Raw genomic sequence first — 20,186 nt, 5'->3', positions numbered from 1 at the left:
CAATTCACTACCAAAACAAATATCTTAAGATTATATCCTCAACAAACCAAAAAGGAAACAAGTCGTGTTATCCAACAAAACGCATAATATCCTTCCTTAGCTCTCATGTTCCTTCCTCGTGGCCGTAGTCCCTTCTCCCTCCCGCAGCTCCCTCGGATTTCCTTCCACCACACCTCTACTCTTCCGGCCTCTACCTGAAAAGGCATTAGCTTCATGCCAGTAGGAATTGGATCGGAGGCTTTGGAATGTCCTGTGAGCAGCGGGATCAAGAACTGCATCTCGGGTATCTCTACTCCTAAAGGTGGACTTGGTAGCTTCGCCTTCACGGTTTTAATTCGCCTCACCTCCCACCACCTTCTATCGATGGGTTTTTTCTCCCTCCAATTGCACGGATACTAATTACCTATGCAATGAACTCCTTCATCCCTTGCTTTAACTCGTGAGACACTCTCTTCATCGCCACTTTCAGTTTGGACTTTGGGAGCGTCCCTTTGTACACCTTGTCGAACCCGCCGACAACAAGAATATTCTTTTCCTTGAACCCTTCGGTTGCACGGAACAGGTCCTTGAAGGAGAACCGGTGCGGCCTAAAATCGACCTCCCAATCTTCCTGCAGCTCCTTGTACCTGAATCTCTTGCGAAGAAACAGAATGAGGTGGGGTAGAAGGCATGGCTGAGATTGATGGTATCATTGGTGAGCTTGAGGAGCCCGTCCGGTGTGACTATGGCACTGCCGTCGAGGTTGAGGCTAACACTAGAGAAGCCATTGTTCACATATTGTCAAAAATGTCACGAGTTTGAAAAAAAGATGTGGGAATTTAAGATGGGAAAATAAAAATTCAAAATAAATAGAAAACGAGAAAATAAAAAAGAAAAACAACAAAGAACAAACGAAAAACCGGCTAGACGCTCCACGCAAAATAAGAAATAATTCAACGTTTATGGGTCAACCACGACGGGGTGCCACCACATATGGTTTGCAGCGGGCACTATAGGGGCAACTCATATATGCCACATGGGTCGCTGGATATCAACCCAACCATACCCTCCCTATGCCCCACGTCCTCAGTACGGATCGACCTATACTGATTTCTCCCAATGTTTTTCTTGTTCTTTCGGTTTTTCGCCCTGTTTTTATTTGTCTATTTTTTCTATTTTTTCTTTTTCTTTTTTTCCTTTCTTTTCCTTCTTTCCTTTATCTTTTATCTTTTTTATTTCTATATTTGATAAGATTGTTTATAAATTTGTGAACATTTTTTGAACCTGCAAATATTTTATAATTCACGAACGATTTTTGCAATTCATGAACGAATTTTGAATTCGCGTCACGGAGTGTGTTGTGCGCCATAGGTGCCGAATAGGATTTCATCAGCCAGGCAGCCAGCAGCGATCTGTTCTTCTCCAATGTCTCAAAAAAAAAAAAGCTCTGTTCTTCTTCCATCTAAAAAAAGCACTCTGCTTCTCGTGTCGCCTCTCTCGCGGGGACTTGCTTTGGCGAAACGGGACCGGATAGGGCCAGATGCGTTCGGGCGTAGGGGGGAACCCGCGGCGGGCGTCCGTTCTCCAGTCCGTCAGATGGAGACGCCTCGTCGCGGCCGCGCTCAGCATCAGGGCGACCCCGGCTCTGCGCGCGGTGAGCAACAAGAGCAGTCTACTCTCCCTCTCCAGTCGGTAATTTTATCCAGTTTCATTCCTAGTTTCCGCTGCATCTTAATTAGTGGGGGTGGGGGATCCTAACTAGGTCAGAGATTTTGCACTAGACAAGTTTGTTGTTTATACAGCATAAAGAACCGAAGCTAGGGATTAGGTGGAGTGCCAATATACTGCTGATTCATTTTATACAAAAGAAATATAGGTGAATGTGAAGGTAATGAATGCTCGGCCTCCTCTCTTCTTACTCCAGTTTGAACATGAAAGCCATAAAGAACAAATGAACAATGGCAGCAAAGTCAAGCAGTTGAAGTCTTATTCTGAGGGATTGAATTCTTGGAACGGGATCCAGCATTGTGTCCACATATTTGGTAATATCCACCTAATCGAAGCGATGATGTGTGGAGAGCAGATTTAAAGCAGGCCTTATGCAGACCCTTTTGTAGAATTGCAAATTTATGGTACACAAGGTCGACACTGCAAGTACAGTTGATTCAACCCGTATGATTTGGGGTAGTACTAAAAAATTGTAGCTTCGCCCCTCCTAAGATTTCTTTCAAGCTCCGCGACTGCCACCTATATATATCACTCAAACTGACCCAAAGGCCATGATGTTACAGACAACTTACGAGCCGATGTAATCCATTCAGTTAGTGAACTCTCATTGTTTCTCAAAGGAATTCCAAACAAGCACAAACAGGAACTTCGTGTAAAATTCATGAGTTCACATGTACATGCTAGGTGCTTACATACACCAAGTAGTTTCAGACTGGAACCATGTAGAACATACAGAAGATTGATTAATTAACTCTGAGTAATTAAGTTGAACATAGACATCCAGAGTAACATCTGAAGTGAAGTAAATGTTTAATATACGATCCCTAGCTAGTGTTTGAATACATTAGAATATAGTATCTATCCAGACGAAATGCACAAGAAAATAGATGTTTTAACATCTAAGAGACACGATACGCTAAACACCGTATATGTATATGTTATCTTCCTCCTGAAAGGTCGGAAAAAGTGGCAAAACTCGTCGATAACTGAGGATATTGCAAGTTTGGTGATTCCAATCCTCTGTTTTGCGTCAAGGCCTGCATAGTGAAGCTGAAGTGTGCTGGTGTTAGCTCTGGGAGTGGTGTATCACCTTCGAGGTACTGCATGACTTGCCGCATTGTGGGCCTTGCGCTAGTAAAAGGGTTCAAGCACAGAAGTCCTAGCTTCAGTACCAAAGATGCATCATCAATGTCGTAGTGGCCCTGCAGTCTCGGATCCACGGTGTTCATGAGCGATCCGTTGTGCCAGCGCTCTATAACCCAGTCGACCAATGTGTGTTTGTTGCCAAATGGGTTCTGCTTGATAGGCCTCTGCCCAGAAGTGACCTCAAGGAGAAATATACCGAATGCAAACACATCCGTAAGAGCGGATGCCTTGCCCGTGCGTACGAACTCAGGCGCCAGGTATCCCATGGTCCCAACCATATGTGTGGTTTGCAGATCAGTGCCATGATCGTACAACCTTGAGAGACCAAAGTCACCTAGTCTTGCATTCATTTCACTGTCCAGAAGCACGTTGCTCGGCTTAACGTCTCGGTGTATGACAACTTTCTCGAAGGTAAAACAATCCAAAGGCGACACCCTTGATAATATGTAACCTCTCCTCCCAATTCACTGATGGCTTGCCATCTTCAGAGTATAGATACTGATTGAGGCTTCGATTTGACATGTAGTCATAAACCAAAAGAAGTTCACCTTTTCTTCGGCAATAGCCAAGCAGGGGCACAAGGTTGCGGTGTCTGAGCTGGCCGATGCTGACAACCTCCGCGATGAACTCCTTCATCCCTTGCCTTGACTCGTGTGACACCCTCTTCACCGCTACTTTCAGTTTGGACTTTGGGAGCGTCCCTTTGTACACCTTGCCGAACCCACCCACACCAAGCAGGTTCTTTTCCTTGAACCCTTCCGTTGCATGGTACAGGTCCTTGAAGGAGAACCGGTGCGGCCTGAAATCGACCTCCCAATCTTCCCGTAGCTCCCTGTACCTGAATCTCTTGCGAAGAAACAGAATGATGACAGTTCCCATGATGAGGACGAATGTTGCCGTGGCAATAGGCAGGGTGATCTCCAGGACCTTGGAGCGCAGCTCTGGACCAAGACGTGGTAGCTTTGGGAGCTTGGATGTGTCAATGGCAGGAGCAGGGCCATTCATGGCGAAGCTCCAGCCGAGAACACAGTGGATCGTGCTGATTGCGCCGGTTGTGGCTGCGAAGCCGATGTAGGATGGTTCTCTCAGAACTGTGGAGAGGTTGTAGGGAGATGAAAGCAGTGGCCTCACCGGCTTAGCGAATCCGAGAGGAGCCAAGAAGACGTTGATCTGCGTGGACACGCCATCGTAGTCAGCCCATACCTGCATCGCCTTGCCACTGATAAGGGTCATGTTGTTGAAGGATCCCCTCCCGTCGTCGTAGTACCCAGTGTGGTAGGCCTGCAAGGAGTCAAGGCTGTTGATGTCGATGCCGACGTGGTTGTTGTCCATGTCCTGGAACTCCTCATTCTGGGTTGTGTCGAGCTCGACGGCAAACATGTGGTTGCTGGTGTTGCCGTTGTTGCCGCTGTTGAGGAGGCCCATGTACTGCGCCCACGTGTTGGAGAGGTTCTTGGTGGGAGCGACGAAGAAGGCCATGCCGTCGGCGCTGATGCCGTCGTGGACAGAGAGGATGGCGAACGCGAAGCTGAGGGAGAAGGACCGCACCGTGCTGTTGGGCGACCCGCGCAGGCTCAGCGGGGTCGGGTAGAAGGCGTGGCCAAGGTTGATGTGTCGTTGGTGAGCTCGAGGAGCCCGTCCGGCGTGACCTTGGCGTTGCCGTCGAGGGTGAGGTTGACACCGGAGAAGCCATCGTATACGAAGCTGAAACTGTCGTTGCTGGTTGTGGTGGATACAGCAAGGGGAAGAAGGACGAGGAGTGGGATGGCGTGTAGGAAGAAGAAGATGTGCTCCCTCGGGGCCATGTCTCAAGCTCAGCTCTGGCAAGGAAAAGATTAAGATATTTTGTTTCTGATAAACAACTACCGGTGTGCCTATCTAAGTAGTACTATGTGCGCCCGACAGTGACAAACAAGTGCCCATGATTTACTACTGAGTAAAATTTATAGTATGTAGTAATTTTGCTAAGTCGCAAGCAAGAGATACATCACCATCTACGGGTGCAATCAAAGAGAAAGTGCTCCAACAGGTTCAATTTTCTTCCCAGATATTGAAAATCTGTGTCCCCATCGACGCTGAAGTCTGAACATCTTTCCGGAATTGTCTAAATCATACTGATTTAGACGGCAACCACTAGGCAACACGAGGTTACAATTCTCCCTCCGAGATGAGGGGAGAGCCTTTTCTGAATCGGCGCTGCTAAAAATCAGCGAAGTCTCAGTCGACTGCTTAGCCGTCCGATATTGTGCAGCGTGTAGATTCGCGCTGGGGCGGGTTGTCCCTCGATTCGGCCTATCTAAGGCGTGGACCGGCCCTTTGTTTTTCTGTCGAACCGCGATCCCGCGCGAGCGTTTTGTGGGCTGGGCTGTGTTTCCATGCGGGCTTTTTTTTTTGCGTTTTGTTTTTTGAGCCGCATTAAAGAGAGGAAGGGGAAGCGGCCACCCCCATGGTGATTAAGAAGAGGGGAACAGGGAGTCAGAGCTCATTCCACATCGTCTCTCTCCATTCCCCAATCTCAAATCAGAAGAAATCCGGAGGGGGAGAAGAGAGGGCGAGCTGCAAGGTTCTCTTCAACGAACCAGAGGATGAGAGAGAGGGGATGGCCGAGCTGCTGTTGGAGTGAGTTCCCCCCTAGTTTTTCTTCCTCCATCCTTTTTTTTGTCTTGTTTCTTGTTGATGCTTCACCGTAGATATGTAGGGGATTGGGGGTAGTTTTGTTTGTGGATCAAGTGTAGAATAGTAGATCCAAATCTATAATGGATTCCAGGATCTATAGGCATTTTTTTTGTATCCTTATTTGTTCAAGCAATCAATAGATTGGAGGATTGATTTGGAGGTGGTAGTTTGTACGGTCAAGATCAAGTTGTATTTTTTGTAGTGTCTCAAAGGGGCCGGCCAGAGTGAGCGGCTGCTAGGCCATTTTTGTAGTGTCTCAAAGGGACCTCACTTTTTAGTCTTTTTGATTTCACTTCTTTTGTTAGCTTCTTAGTCTGAAAATAGATTTTAGTCCAGGGGCTTGTTGTGAGTCAGCAACATGAGGTCCTCGCCCAAGCTAAGTGCATGTCTGCTGCACTGTAGGAGTTTTGTTACTGTGCCCATGAATCCAGTAGAGTAGATAGGATTTTTGTATGTCTATACTTACCCCCGCAAGATGAGGTACCGTTCTTTTTTTTTTGTTTGTATTAAATATCTGATTAGTAGTTTCAAGCAGAGAATTGCGTCCATAGTTGATACTTTTTTTAGGTTTTTTTTTCCGTGTTGAAATGCACAATAGTGTCTCTCGCTCACACGCGTCGATCGGCAATGTCGGTGTGGCGGATGTGAGTATGATGCTGGTTTCTTTTTTGTTACAGCTAGATTCACTTATCTAATCCAGATTTTGCTTTTTTTCCTATGTTTTTTGAACTATCCAGTAAAGTTTAGTTTTACAACTAGCAGTACTAATTTTGTTTTTTTTGGTAGCCCAATAGACTGAGATGAAGTGTTCTGTTTCTTTTGGATTGTACTAGAAGTAGGATTATCAAGACCGCTTTTTCTTCTTTATGCTTGTAGGTAGTAGGTTTTATCTACATCCTCTGTACATAGTGTATAGTTCATTTTTTACACCCTTTTTGTACATCAGTGTGGATGACAATATAGATGCCGTGTTAGGCTCTTTTTGCTAAATCAGTAGCATGTTTTTGAAAAAAAAATATATCGAAACAAGAGAAGATTTTACTACCGATTCACTGAATGCATCAGCAGGAGTAGGTATGTTCATTTGTTTTTGATAGCCCCTATATAATCAGTAGCTTGTTGTTTCTGAAACTTTTCTATGTAAAATAGTACATATTACTGCTGAATGGGAGTGGCCTTGTTTTATTTTTATATTTTTGCTGATACTTTTATCGATTTTAAAAAGGAATGATTAATGAAAGTAAGTATCCAGCAACAGCATGTTTTATTTTAGTTTCTTTTTTCTTTTTCCGCCGAAAACCCATGTGAATGAGTATGATGTTCATTCCTTTTTGTATATGAAATCAAGATAATATGGTCTTTTTGATGGATCCCCACATCGCATTTTTTTTCCTTTTTTGGGTCATTAGTGGCTACGCCAATGATATCTCATCATTATCTCGAAATCTTTCTCTTCGGAAGGATACAAGTTTGTTCCTCTAAAAATCATTTTTTAGCTGAATATGTATGCGTCTCACTAGCACAAATTTATCACTTTTTTATGCAGCACAGGAGATGGTGTGCAGAGTTTGTTTGAGCCCTTGCTACCGCGAGAGCAGGGCAAGCGGGATGAGCATGTTTGTCTGGAAGGAGTTCAAAAACGCAGGGGTAACTTCACAACCTATATATTTTTATTTTATTTTTTTGTTTATTCCATTGTCCTGATCTTTATTTTTTAGATACTTATCATCACAGAATTATTTGTTGTTGTTGAAGGTTGATATTTGTTTTTCTCCCAGAGTTTTGAACTAGATGGGCGTTTATGTCATGTGTAGTAACCTATGCTAGTTCTAGACTGATTTTTTTAGGTTGTTTTGCATCTTTTTGACTTTTATATCAGTGCTCAGTTCATTTTCTCAGGCAGTTTTGATGATCGTTTTTTGTTGTTCTTTTTTTTTTGTGTTCAACACACAACAGGTTGTGCCATGCAACAAAAGAGTTCGTTTCAACGACCTGAGAGGGGATACACTGAAGTTTAAGGCAAACAAATGGACATACACCGTGAAGTGTCACAAGGGGCCCAGAAAGAGCACAATGTATGGTAGTGGATAGAGGAAATTTGTTGCAGACAACAAGTTGGGGAAGGGCCAGCTGGTTCTCTTCTACTTGGACCAGCCTTCCCCAAGGGCAGTTATCTGTGTGATTCAATTCGGGGATGGTGCCGAAGGTGAAGGATATGAGGGTGAGAATGACTACATGGAAGTCTCAGATGAAGAAGACGAGGATAGGCAAGCTGACAACAGTGATGACGGTGATGATATTGTTCGCGCTAGGGGGGCTTGAGTTGACTCAGGAAGAGGAGTCAGATCTAGATGGGCTGCTTCCGCTCAACAACGGGTTCATAGGGTTGGCATTTGTGCACCGCCTCATGAGGACTCATGTTCTTTTGGGAAGCATGGTATGTATCCATTTCTCAGTGTTTTTTCAGTTTTTCTTTTTGCATGTTTAGTTTTTAAGTAAAAGGTGCAAGCACTTTCGTTGGAATTTTTTGCATTAGTGAAACTGTTAATTTTGAAATTGTTTTACTTTTGTTTTATTAGTTTAACTATAAGTTAAAACCATTTTTGAAATCTATTAAATGTTGAAATGGTTTTTTTCTTTTTATTTTTGCTAGTTTTAAATCTGAAACTACTTTTTAATTTATCTTTTTTGTGTAAACTTTTGTTTTTATTAACAGAATGTTTGAAATCCTTTTTTCTATTTTTCCCAATGATGAAGCAGATATGTTTCAAGCTGTCTTTATATCTCTCTTTTTTGTATATCTTTTTTTAATGTGCATTTTCTTATTGTCTTTTGTAGATTATTAGTTTTCGGAATGCCCCCATGAATGAGAGAAACATTTTTTTCCACAGATGATTTGAAAAATGAAAAATAACAATCCATATGTGTGTTCATTTTTTTGGAGGTTCAGTAGGGATTTTCCCCTATTGTAGTTGATCGTAAGAATTGTTGGGCAAATCACTTAGATCTTTTTGCAGAAATCATTAGTTTAAGAATTATGTTGGGGATATAACTACTGAGTGTAAACCGCCCAGGAGGGGCCGGTTCACGCTCAACCATACTGAAGCCCATGAAGACAAAGAAGATGGAGCTTTACTGATAAAGCTTAGAGGCCCAGAGCCCAAAGACGGATTAGGGCCCATGGTGGTAAACCGCCATAGTTGTATAAACTTGTGTTGTAAGTTAGGCAGGGAGAGACCGAGCCGGACACTTGTATGAGCCGGTCTTGAGACTCTGTAAACCGGCCGGGCGTCAATCTGTGTATATATAGGGACGACCCGGCGGCGGTTCAGGGACAAGAAACAACAACTCGAGAGCCAGGCATAGCGTGTTTGCTCCCTGGCAATCGAAACCCCAGTAATTCCATCACAACTAGACGTAGGCTTTTACCTTCATCGTAAGGGGCCGAACTAGTATAAAACTCTCGTGTCCTTTGTCCGGTTTAACCTCTCTAAGCTAACCCGTCGCGATGGCTCCACGACTAAGTCCTTTCACGAGGGCATCTGACGTAATAATTCCACGACAGTTGGTGCCCACCGTGGGGCTATCGCACGATGGTTTCAAGTTCTTAGAGGGCAAGTTCGAAGGGCTTAAGGGGTACACAGTGCGCCGGATGACCAAGAGTCATCGCGGCAAGCTCTACATCGACGATGCAGGCTGGGGCCCTGACGCCGGCTCAATCGAGTACGGGTACCGGGTCCCCTTCGGCGGAATTCACGTCTTCATCGGCAAGATCGGCGAACCGGGCCCTGAGCCGGACATCTGCACCGACCTCGTCGAAACGGCTCAGCGTGCGAGTCCTGCCCGGATTCAGCCCGCCATGAAGCGTGCGTTCGTAGGATGTGTCCATGGGATCGGATCTGAACCGGTGTCCGAAGGTGAGACGGCCGTTTATTCCGATGGCGAGTCATCCACCGGTGAAACCGAGTCCTTGTACCAAGTTCAAGACGGCTTGTTCGAAGGGTATTTCGACGGCAGCAGTATTCCGGAATTTCTTGAACCGCCAAATCGGGTCGCAATCTTCATGGCCGGTACACAGCCAGCTTTGCAAAACTCAACTGCAGCGGCATTGGGTTCCGGATCAACTAGCCGGGGCAGGAGGCCCCGCGCGCAGTTCAATCAAGGGAATAATTAGGGCAATCAGAGCAACCAGGGTGGTAACAACTAGCAGAACAATCAAGGGAATCAGCAGCAATCAGGTTTTCAGAGTCACCCAAAGCAGTTGAATGGCGGGCAGTATCATGTTTTTACTACTAGTTTGTGTAAGCGCGATCAGAAGCTTCACAAGAGGGCAGTTAATGCTGTTGAACCGGCAGTACCCTGTTACTTGCGGTGGTCCGAGCAGCCCATTGTGTGGAGCAGGGAGGATCATCCGCCCCGGGTTGATAATCCGGGTCATCTAGCTTTAGTGGTGGCACCTCAGGTGGGAGGCTATAAATTCACCAAAGTACTCATGGATGGAGGGAGCAGTATCAACATCCTGTATTATGAAACCTTTCGTCGCATGGGATTGACAGACAAGAATCTTAAACCGTCGAACACTGTCTTTCACGGTGTAGTACCAGGTAAATCGGCATATCCTGTTGGCAAGATAGTTTTGGAGGTTGTGTTTGGTGGTGAGCATGACTCCAGGTCTGAAACATTGACCTTTGAAGTGGTGAAAATCCAAAGCCCATATCACGCCCTGTTTGGACGACCGGTTTATGCGAAGTTCATGGCGAGGCCCTGCTATATTTATTTACAGCTCAAACTGTCGGGTCATAAGGGGACCATCACAGTACACGGAAGTTGTAAGATCGCTTTGGATTGCGAGGAGGGTGATGCGGCCTATGCCGAGTCGGTTTGTGCCACAGAAGAGTTGAAGTTCTACAAAGACAATGTTGATCCGACAGACATGACCCCTCTAAAGAAGCCCACCACTGAGCATGACCCGACCCTGAAGTTCAAACCGGCTGATGAGACTAAACTTGTTGATTTTGTTCCTGGCGATTCATCCAAACAATTTAGTATCAGCACTGGATCCAAAATAGGAAAGCGCGCTCATCGAGTTCATCCGTGAGGATAGGGACATTTTTGCATGGAAGCCTTCTGACATGCCAGGTGTACCGAGGGAACTCGCTGAGCACACTCCCAGGCGACTTATCAACGCTGTGTGCAGAATTGTCTTCACACTCAGATTGGGCGCAATGTTCATGCATATGTGGATGGCATTGTAGTAAAATCCAGGAAGGAGACATTGATAGATGATCTCAAAGAGACCTTTGACAATCTTCGGGTTTATAAGATGATGCTCAATCCGGACAAGTGTGTTTTTGGTGTTCCGGCAGGCAAGCTCTTAGGCTTTTTGGTGTCAAACAGAGGCATTGAAGCTAATCCGGAAAAGATCAAAGCGATTACATCCTTGGCGAAACCAGCGTGTATCAATGATGTTCAGTGTCTGGCGGGTCGAATTGCAGCCTTGAGCCGGTTTATTAGCCGTTTGGGAGAGAAGGCAATTCCTCTATATCAAATGTTGAAGAAAACAGACACTTTTGTCTGGAGTGACGCAGCTGATGCGGCGTTTGAGTACCTGAAGCGGCAGTTGGTTGAACCGCCGATCCTTGCTGCTTCGGTGGACAATGAACCCTTATTGTTGTACGTGGCTGCTAATGTCCGTGATGTCAGCGTGGCAATTGTGGTTGAGCGCAAGGAAGCTGGGAAGGAATATCCAGTTCAAAGGCCAGTTTACTATATCAGTGAAGTACTCATTGAGTCAAAGCAAAGATATCCGCATTGGCAGAAGCTGGTGTATGGGGTTTTTATGGCGAGTCGGAAGTTAAGCAATACTTTCAAGGCCATCCCATCACAGTGGTCAGTTTAGCTCCTTTGGGCGATATAATTCAGAACAGGGAGGCAACTGGCCGGGTGGCAAAGTGGACAATTGAGCTTGGTCCACACGGGTTAAAATATATGCCTCGGACAGCCATCAAGTCTCAGGCGCTTGTTGACTTCATCAATGATTGGACCGAGTTACAGGCACCAAAAGATAAACCGGATAACACATACTAGACTATCCACTTTGACGGATCCAGGCAATTGGAGGGCTCGGGGGCTGGAGTTGTCCTTACTTCCCCTCCAGGTGATAAAATTCGATATGTTCTCCGCTTAATGTTTCCTTGTATTAACAATACAGCTGAGTATGAGGCCTTACTCCACGGTCTCCGCGTGGCCAAGGAAATGAATTTAAGCCGGGTACGATGTTTTGGAGACTCTGATCTGGTGGCTTAGCAAGTTTCTGGCACTTGGGATTCTAAGGATCCACTCATGACGGCTTACAGACGCAAGATGGATATTGTGGTGGGTCACTTCAAGGGTTATCAGGTTGAGCATATTGATCGGCGCAAAAACAAAGCAGCAGATGCTTTAAGCCGGTTGGGATCTCAGCGTAAACCGGTACCAGCCAATACCTTTTTAGATATCTTGCATAACCCGTCTGTTAAGATGCCTACAGAGGAGGATTTAGCTGTTCCTGATCCGGAGGCCCAACTGGTAGCCGCTTTACATGTCATTCCGGATTGGACGGTTCCATATTTGGCGTATATGAACCGGGGCGAGCTACCAGAAGATGAAGTTCTAGCCAGACAGATAGTCCGGCGATCAAAGTCCATGGTTATTCACAATGGCGAGTAACACCACTGCAGTGTTTCAGGCGTATTCCAGCGTTGTGTCTCTCCTGAAGAGGGCCAAGAGATTCTGCGTGAGATCCATGAAGGGGATTGTGGTCACCATGTCGGTTCAAAGTCCCTGGTGGCTAAAGCTTTTCGTCATGGTTTCTACTGGTTGACAGCTCATGCTGATGCTGAGAATCTGGTAAAGCGGTGTGACGCTTGTCAAAAGTTTTCACGCCGAGCTCATGTTCCGGCTTAAGAGCTACGAATGATTCCAATCACTTGGCCGTTTGCTACTTGGGGGCTTGATATGGTGGGACCTTTTAAGCAATCCAAGGATAAGAAGACCCACCTGTTGGTGGTGATTGACAAATTCACTAAATGGGTTGAAGCGGAGCCCGTAAGCAAGTGTGACGCAGCCACGACGGTTCAGTTTATCAAGAAAGTGATCTTCCGCTTTGGTTTTCCACACAACATCATCACGGATAATGGCACAAACCTTTCTAAAGGTGAGATGGAGGATTTCTGTCAAAGAGAGCATATCCGGCTTGATGTGTCGTCAGTAGCACACCCCCAATCCAACGGACAAGCCGAGAGAGCAAATCAGGAAATCTTAAAGGGTATCAAACCCCGGCTTATGATTCCTTTGAAGTGGACGCCGGGTTGTTGGGTGGAAGAATTACCTTCTGTGTTATGGAGCATCAACACCACCCCCAATAGATCAACGGGTTACACACCTTTCTTCATGATTTACGGGGCAGAGGCGGTCCTCCCAAGTGATATTCGTCATGACTCGCCCCAGGTTGCCAATTATGTTGAAGCAGACAACGAGCAAGCACGCCAGGATGCATTGGACCTGTTAGATGAAAAACGGGACATGGCTTTGGCTCGTTCGGCGGTTTATCAGCAAGACCTGCGGCGTTATCACAGCCGCTGAGTCAAGACAAGAACCTTTCAAGAAGGCGACTTGGTGCTTCGGCTCATCCAGGATCAGACCGATATGCACAAGTTATCCCCCCTTGGGAAGGACCCTTTGTGGTCAGCAAGAATCTGCACAACGGATCATACTACCTCATTGATGTTCGAGAGCACGCAGACTCACGCAAATCTGAGGAGGAGACCCGGCGGCCCTGGAACATAGCTGTCCTTCGGCCTTACTACACATGAGCCATAGGCTCCTCTTATGTACATATTTTGACCATGTATATATTATGATCAATATAATAAACCGGCATCCTTGCTATAAGCAGGACCTCTGCCGTTTTTCTTCAAATATCTTTTGATTACATGGGGGCTTCAGCTGACAAAGCGGAGTTCTGCCTGTTAAACCGGCTATCATGCCACAATACAGCTTGGGAGCTTCACACCCAAGGGGCCAAAGAGAGCCTGGATGATATGCACAGCTCAAACATAGGCACTCATTGAGCATAGCTCACAAAGTTACTTGGGGGCTCTTTGTGCAATGCAACAAAGAGTTTGAAAGGAACCTTGTAATATGCTATCAAGCGCGGCTTGGAAGCCTGGTGTATTCACCTAAAACCCCGGGTTAACCTGCCTTTATCAAGTAAGCCACTCCTATCTAGGTAATCCTGTCACGACCCGCCGAACGTTTGACAAGTCAATCTTATACAGACCCTGAACTTGTCAAAGTTAAAACGACGATTGGTTAGTTGGAGGCCCATCTTGAAAGGCTTTGTAAAATGGTGTAACTCAGCGGCCTAGCAGCCCATGAAAAGCCTCGAATTTGGGCATGGCAGCTCTTGAAAAGTCTCGACTACACGGTTTTATGTGTTTTTTGTCAAAGAGTTTTTCTTTGGATTTCATGTTAAACCGGTGTTTTTTAACCCGGTATGGCTATCAGTCATCATAATAATCCGGTGTTTCTTAACCCGGCTTGGCTTTCATCTACAAGTTGTCAGACCATATTCATTATTAAACCGGTGTTTTTATAACCCGGTCTGGCTTTGACTACATGTCACCAGCATGATCATCCGGTGTTCATCACAACCCGGTATGACTTATCATATGCACCAGCACTGCATGGTGGGAGTTATCAATACTCATGATTTGGGTTCTTACCCTTACTACAATCAATGTTGGTAAACCAACTAAGTGATTTAATATCACAGGTATGATCTATTTCATATTTTGATATTTATTCAGCCTTGGTAATCAACCAGGCTTTGTATTGGGCATTATGACCTGTCCGGCGGTAAACCGCCAGGACAATCCTGTTTATGCAGACATAAGGATCGCATGACATTATCAAGATATATAAGCAAGCACAACAGATATAATGGCGGATCAAACAACATCATGTAGCAGTGCACAATGGCAACAGATCAAAGTATCTCAACTAGCCTATTACAAGGCACCCTGAGGCCCGGAATAATGATTGGTTTTTACACAGAACACAGTCTGTGAAAATCAAGCCCATGGCCGGATTAAGACTCGTCACCAGGTTGACGTGAAGTTGATGGATCCTCTGGCGTCGGTTCAACCTTCTCCTCTCCACCCAGTGGCTAGAAGTCAATGGTGGTCCAGTCAATCCGGGTTAAAGCCTGGAAGACATCTTCTTCACTTATAAGATTGGACGGTTCAACGTCAGGGGCATATGTGTGCTTACGGATTAGCGGGATGAGATTCTGCACTTCTTTAACAGCGGCATCAACCCGTCTGTTATCTGCATCATAGAAGGACCGATGAGTGGACAAGTTAGCTTCTTCAGCCAATTGGCTTGCCAGTGGGCGCATCTCCTTTGTCAGAGCTTTAAGGGCTTCATTATCAAATGCTGACCCGTCTGCCTATTCACCAGGATAGCCCTTTGCAATATCTACCGGATCAAGATCCGCGATCCACGCTTTGGCCCGCGTCAGTGCGGACAAAGCGCCAACACTGGCAGCAGATCGCTTTACCTCCTCTATTTGAGCAGGTGTCATCGATAGCCTGACCAAAGTATCCTTGATCAGAATTGGTGCCGGTTTGTTGTACAAAGCCGCACAGATGACTCGTTGTGCACCAGTATACAATTGCTCAATCAACGTATAGGCTGCCTTCAACTTCATCCGCATATCCGCGCCCAGATGAGCAATACGACTGCCTGCAACGGTTTAAGAATTTAAGGTTAAATCGGCAAATTCGAAGATGCTTCAGACAGGTTATTACAAAGTACTTACCAAATATTGCAGAAGTCATAGCATTCACTTCATGCTTCAGCCCAGTTAGCTCTTCTGCCACCGGTTTAAGAGCTGCTTCAGCGTCTTCAGCCCGTTTTAATAGAGCAGCCTTCTTGGTGTCCCAGTTTGCTCGTTCATTCTTGAAGCCCTCTTTCAATTGCTCCATGGCTGCCAAAGTGCCTTTCAGTTCCTCCTTGGCCTTGGTAGTTTCTGCTTGCTGGGATTTAATGTTTTCTTGAAGATCAGCAATTTGGGAATCCTTACTGTTCAAGTCAGCTTGCAACAGACAAAATGATAGGTTGGTCATATATTCTTCAAAGTCCCAAGCACATAACAAGTTATACACTTGGCACTTGGGGGCTAATGTGGATTGCTTCTTAAAACTGATATTTTAAAGTCCCAAGCCTCAATACAAGTATTAAGCTTGGCATTTGGGGGCTAATGCCTAATTGATCAGTCAAATCAAAGGTGAAGAAAGTCAATAAGGACAAAATGTTTAACAGAAAGTCCCGGTTCATCTTGAAGAGGTAAACCGGTCCTTGGTGACTACACAGTTGAAGTCCTTTTTATCTAAAGTTCCGGTCCATCTTCAAGAGATAAACCGGCCCTTGGGGGCTACAATGAGATTGACAAAAGTACAAAGCAAGATTTGCAGAAATTACCTCATATCGCTCCTTCAGCAAGTTCACTAAATCGGCCTCACAATCACGGCTTGTATATAGGCGGTTCAGGTATCCAGAGTGAAGATCTTGAGCGTTGAGATGAGCATAGCTTGACAGATCAGTCTTCCATTTACCTTTGTCCACAGCAGCAAATTCCTCTTTGGCACTGTGTTTTGACAAAGCAACAGGGCGGCCAGGTCAAGTATGGCCAAATCCGGTGATCAGAACATCATCAGTTGCTTTGCTTGGACTAGTCGGTTTGTCTGAGGTTTTGGCGGGCTTGGCGGATCAACAGCAGGACTTGGAGGATTAGCAATTGGGCTGGGCGGATCTGCATGAGGACTGGCCGGGTTAACTTCCGGCGGATCAACATAAGTATCCTGATCTTGGGGTACAAGATCGTCCACAGCAATGTCAGCATCTCCATCAACACCTTCTAGGATCTTCTACGGTTCAACATCCTCTTCAGAAGCATCTGTTCTTGCCTTCTTGCTGAGCCGGCCTTTGGCGTTGCAAAATATCAAACAAAGGTTAGTATGATATACCAGGTGCAAGAAGTTTCAGCCAAAAATATCACTCACCCAGGGACAGTTTTGAGAGGAGGCGTCTGTGTGGTTGATGAGTCGCCAGAAGATGAGTTGGACATTACCTGATAATTCGAATCAGACGGATTAAGCGGATAACGGAAGCAACCCGCCAAAGGATAAGATTTATTGGAAGAACAAGAAACCTCTGGACGACGCTTCCGGGTTGGTGTGTCTGGTAAATCGGAGGAGGTGACCTGTTGGCCACTATGCCGGGTTGTGCGACGACCTTCATGTTGCTGTGTCTTCAAAGAAAATTGTGGATCCAAATGAGCAAGAGGATGTGAGTGTTTTACAAAGTTTTTGAACCGACACATGATCTGAATCGGAGGAAAGGGAGATTACCTCTACATGATCAGCACGGCTGGCTTTCGCATTATCCTGGTAATAGTCATTGTCAATAAGGTGTACGAAAAATGAACCAAGGGAGTCAAGTTCTACCTCTTGTTCCGAATCATCGACATCTTCGGGCGGATCAGAGGACTCTGTGGTTTTCTTCTTGGCTGGCCTCTTTGTGACCTTGCTCTTGGCACGAAGGGCCCTTGCCAGTTTGTCTTGAGCCTTGGCCGGTTTGTCTTGAGTTTTTCTCTTCCAGAATGGGTCTCTGGCCTGTAAAGATAAACAAAAGGTTGTCAGGAAAAAGTTAAAGAGTAGACGGATTACAAAAACAGAAGGATAATTTCTTACGGCTGGCGGTTTGTTGGAGGCATGAAAGGGGGCCTGTCCGGTCTTGCAACATTCCGAGATCGGTTCATCCAGCATCTCTTTACAGACTCAGTGACTTCCTCGTCAGTCATTGGTATGTTAGTGTGCCATTGAGGATCGTTGACATTTCCGGTATATTCATGCATTAAGCTGGGGCGGCGGCTTAAGGGCAGGATACCCCAGGAGACCCAGCAACGGACAAGATCAATGCGAGTCAAACCATTTGCTAGAAGAGCCCGGAGCTTAGCAAGCTGTGGTGCATAAGTTTGTCGTTCCTTGGCAGTAAGTCGCTGAGGTAGTGGATGTCCATTGCTGAGTTGGTGAGGGCGGTAACCCGGCAGAGGATTTTCATCACCAGGAGCGGTGTTCCGGCAATAGAACCATGTTTGATTCCAGTCTTTGGGGTGGCTGTGATGTTTGGCATGAGGAAAATCTACTTCTTTCCTCTTTTGAATCGACACCCCACCAAGCTCGGTACTGGGGCCATCAGTGAATTCTGTACGACGATTTAAGTGGAAGGGATCTCTGAAAAGTTCAACGGACGGTTCTTCTTGCAGATAAACTTCACAGAACACTTGGAAATTTTCAAATATTGGACACAGAGTTTGGCCCAATATCTTGAGGGTGGAGCTGGAAACTAGCAAGTACATCCCGGAAAAACTTTGATCCGGGAGGACTAAAACCTCGGTCTAGATGCTGCATGAACACAACCACTTCTCCATCTTGAGGTTCAGGAGGACATTCCGGACCAGGAACTCGCCAATGAATGACATCCTTCTTGGCTAAAGCGCCAGTCAGAACATACCCAGTAAGCTGTTCTTCTTTGATCCGGGAAGGAACCCAATTGCAAGAAGAAAATTGTTTGGCCATTTGTTGCTGACAAACTGTAAAGGAAGTTCGCATGACGGTTTATGGTTCAAGATTAAGATATGTAAACTGGTACCAAACCGGGGGATTTCATTGAAGAATGTATGCATATTAAGCCGGTTACTCATATTCAGGTAATATTGGCGGTTTAAGTGAGGACTAATGGTACCTGCCGGATTATCAAAATTATAAAGGTTAAACCGCCCATAACGGAGGAAGCAGATCTCAAATCTATTAAGTGTTGCAGAAACAGTTTTCACAAGATGGTAATATAATTTTGGATCTACCGTGGTTCAGACAAAGAAATTTTTCTGAGCCCTAACAATGGCGACAGCGGAACAACAAGGAGCAAGATGAGATTTGTTCGTGATCTTAAAAGATACTATGCGGAGGCGAAATAAACTAAAAACTTCGGCCACAGAAGAAACATGTCAAGTTTGATCTAGATGCAATAAGGTAGCAAGGGCAAAGTACAGAGCACAGACGAACACTGACGAACACAGCCGAGTATCGAAACCTTAATGCAGATCTAGGGTTGAGGGAGAAGAAAGCTTACTGGATTCACAGGAGTGGCGGAGGAGAGCCGCGGATCTTTGGTGCGTTCAGGTTGATGCAGCGGCCGGGGATGAGGCAGAGCTTCAAGGTCGACGGCGGCGGCGGAGCTGTCGGGCTTGAGCGGTGAGAGGAAGAAGAAGAAGCGCGGAAGGGGAAAAGTAAAGGACCCCGGAGCCTATTTATAAGGCGAATGGATAAAGTAGGCGAGCGCGAGAATCGATGAGCTGAAGCGGTAAAATGGGGCGCAGCTGTCGCCTCGATCTTCGAAAGATAATTAGTGAAGGGAATCTTTATAATCTTTTTATACAGAGATGACGTCATGACGATTTACTGCAATTTCAGAAGATGACGTCATGGCAGTTTACCAAAGTTTGCAGGGAGAAGACATCATGGCGGTTTACGAGAACCATAAGAAGATGTTCACAAAAATTTTCTAAGTATTGAAGATTGACATGAACTGGTTCAAATCAACCTGGGGCCTAATGTTGGGGATATAACTATTGAGTGTAAACCGCCTAGGAGGGGCCGGTTCACGCTCAACCATACTGAAGCCCATGAAGACAAAGAAGATGGTGCTTTACTGATAAAACTTAGAGGCCCAGAGCCCAAAGGCGGATTAGGGCCCATAGTGGTAAACCGCCATAGTTATATAAACTTGTGTTGTAAGTTAGGGAGGGAGAGACCGAGCCGGACACTTGTATGAGCCGGTCTCGGGACTCTGTAAACCGGCCGGGCGTCAACCTGTGTATATATAGGGACGACCCGACGGCGGTTCAGGGACAAGAAACAACAACTCGAGAGCCAGGCATAGCGTGTTTGCTCCCTGGCAATCGAAACCCCAGTAATTCCATCACAACTAGACGTAGGCTTTTACCTTCATTGTAAGGGGCCGAACTAGTATAAAACTCTCGTGTCCTTTGTCCGGTTTAACCTCTCTAAGCTAACCCGTCACGATGGCTCCACGACTAAGTCCTTTCACGAGGACATCTGACATGATAATTCCACGACAAATTACAAGCCTTTTTTTCTTCTTTTTTCTTTAGTCTTTTTGTTTGCATCCACTACACTATCCTCTTTTCTCTTAGTATGATGTGTGTGTGTTTATAACTTGGTTGCAACTCAACTTCTAATTTTGTTGTACAGGGAGAGGCATTAGTTTTTGCACGTCCCACAATGGGCACGCAACTGTATGTCTTCTACCTGGTCCCAACTGGGGGGACCTTTGTTTTGTCGGAGGGGGTGGCGTCGAGAGAGACAGGGGCCCACTAGGCATGCAACTGCATGTCTTCTACCTTGGTCGCAACTGGGGGACCTTTGTTTTGTCGGATGGGGCGGCGTCGAGAGAGAGGGTGCTAGTTGCATGTCGCACAACAGGTAGGCAACTGCATGTCTTTCTAACTTGGTCGCAACTAAGGGGGGACC

The 20,186-nt window shown here is 45.8% G+C and overlaps 1 protein-coding gene and 1 pseudogene across 2 annotated transcripts in view; one reads left to right on the top strand and one right to left on the bottom strand.

The window, feature by feature from the left end:
- Positions 1-1,422: 1,422 nt before the first annotated feature.
- Positions 1,423-20,186, top strand: part of LOC119275017 — a 26,566-nt gene continuing 7,802 nt past the window's right edge. Inside the window, exons 1-3 of one of the 2 annotated variants that reach the window (XM_037555789.1) lie at positions 1,423-1,633; positions 7,076-7,176; positions 7,486-7,966. In XM_037555789.1, the coding sequence (XP_037411686.1) occupies positions 7,724-7,966 (243 nt within the window). In that variant the 5' untranslated portion in view covers positions 1,423-1,633; positions 7,076-7,176; positions 7,486-7,723. The remainder of the gene's footprint in view (positions 1,634-7,075; positions 7,177-7,485; positions 7,967-20,186) is intronic. The other variant, XR_005135412.1, reaches the window with a different exon arrangement.
- Positions 2,304-4,681, bottom strand: LOC119275016 (annotated as a pseudogene).

This window comes from Triticum dicoccoides, chromosome 3B, assembly GCF_002162155.2.
Source record: "Triticum dicoccoides isolate Atlit2015 ecotype Zavitan chromosome 3B, WEW_v2.0, whole genome shotgun sequence".
In the NCBI taxonomy this organism is placed as follows: Eukaryota; Viridiplantae; Streptophyta; class Magnoliopsida; order Poales; family Poaceae; genus Triticum; species Triticum dicoccoides.
Note: the sequence above shows the minus strand (reverse complement) of the source record. Positions and strands in the feature narration are given on the sequence as shown.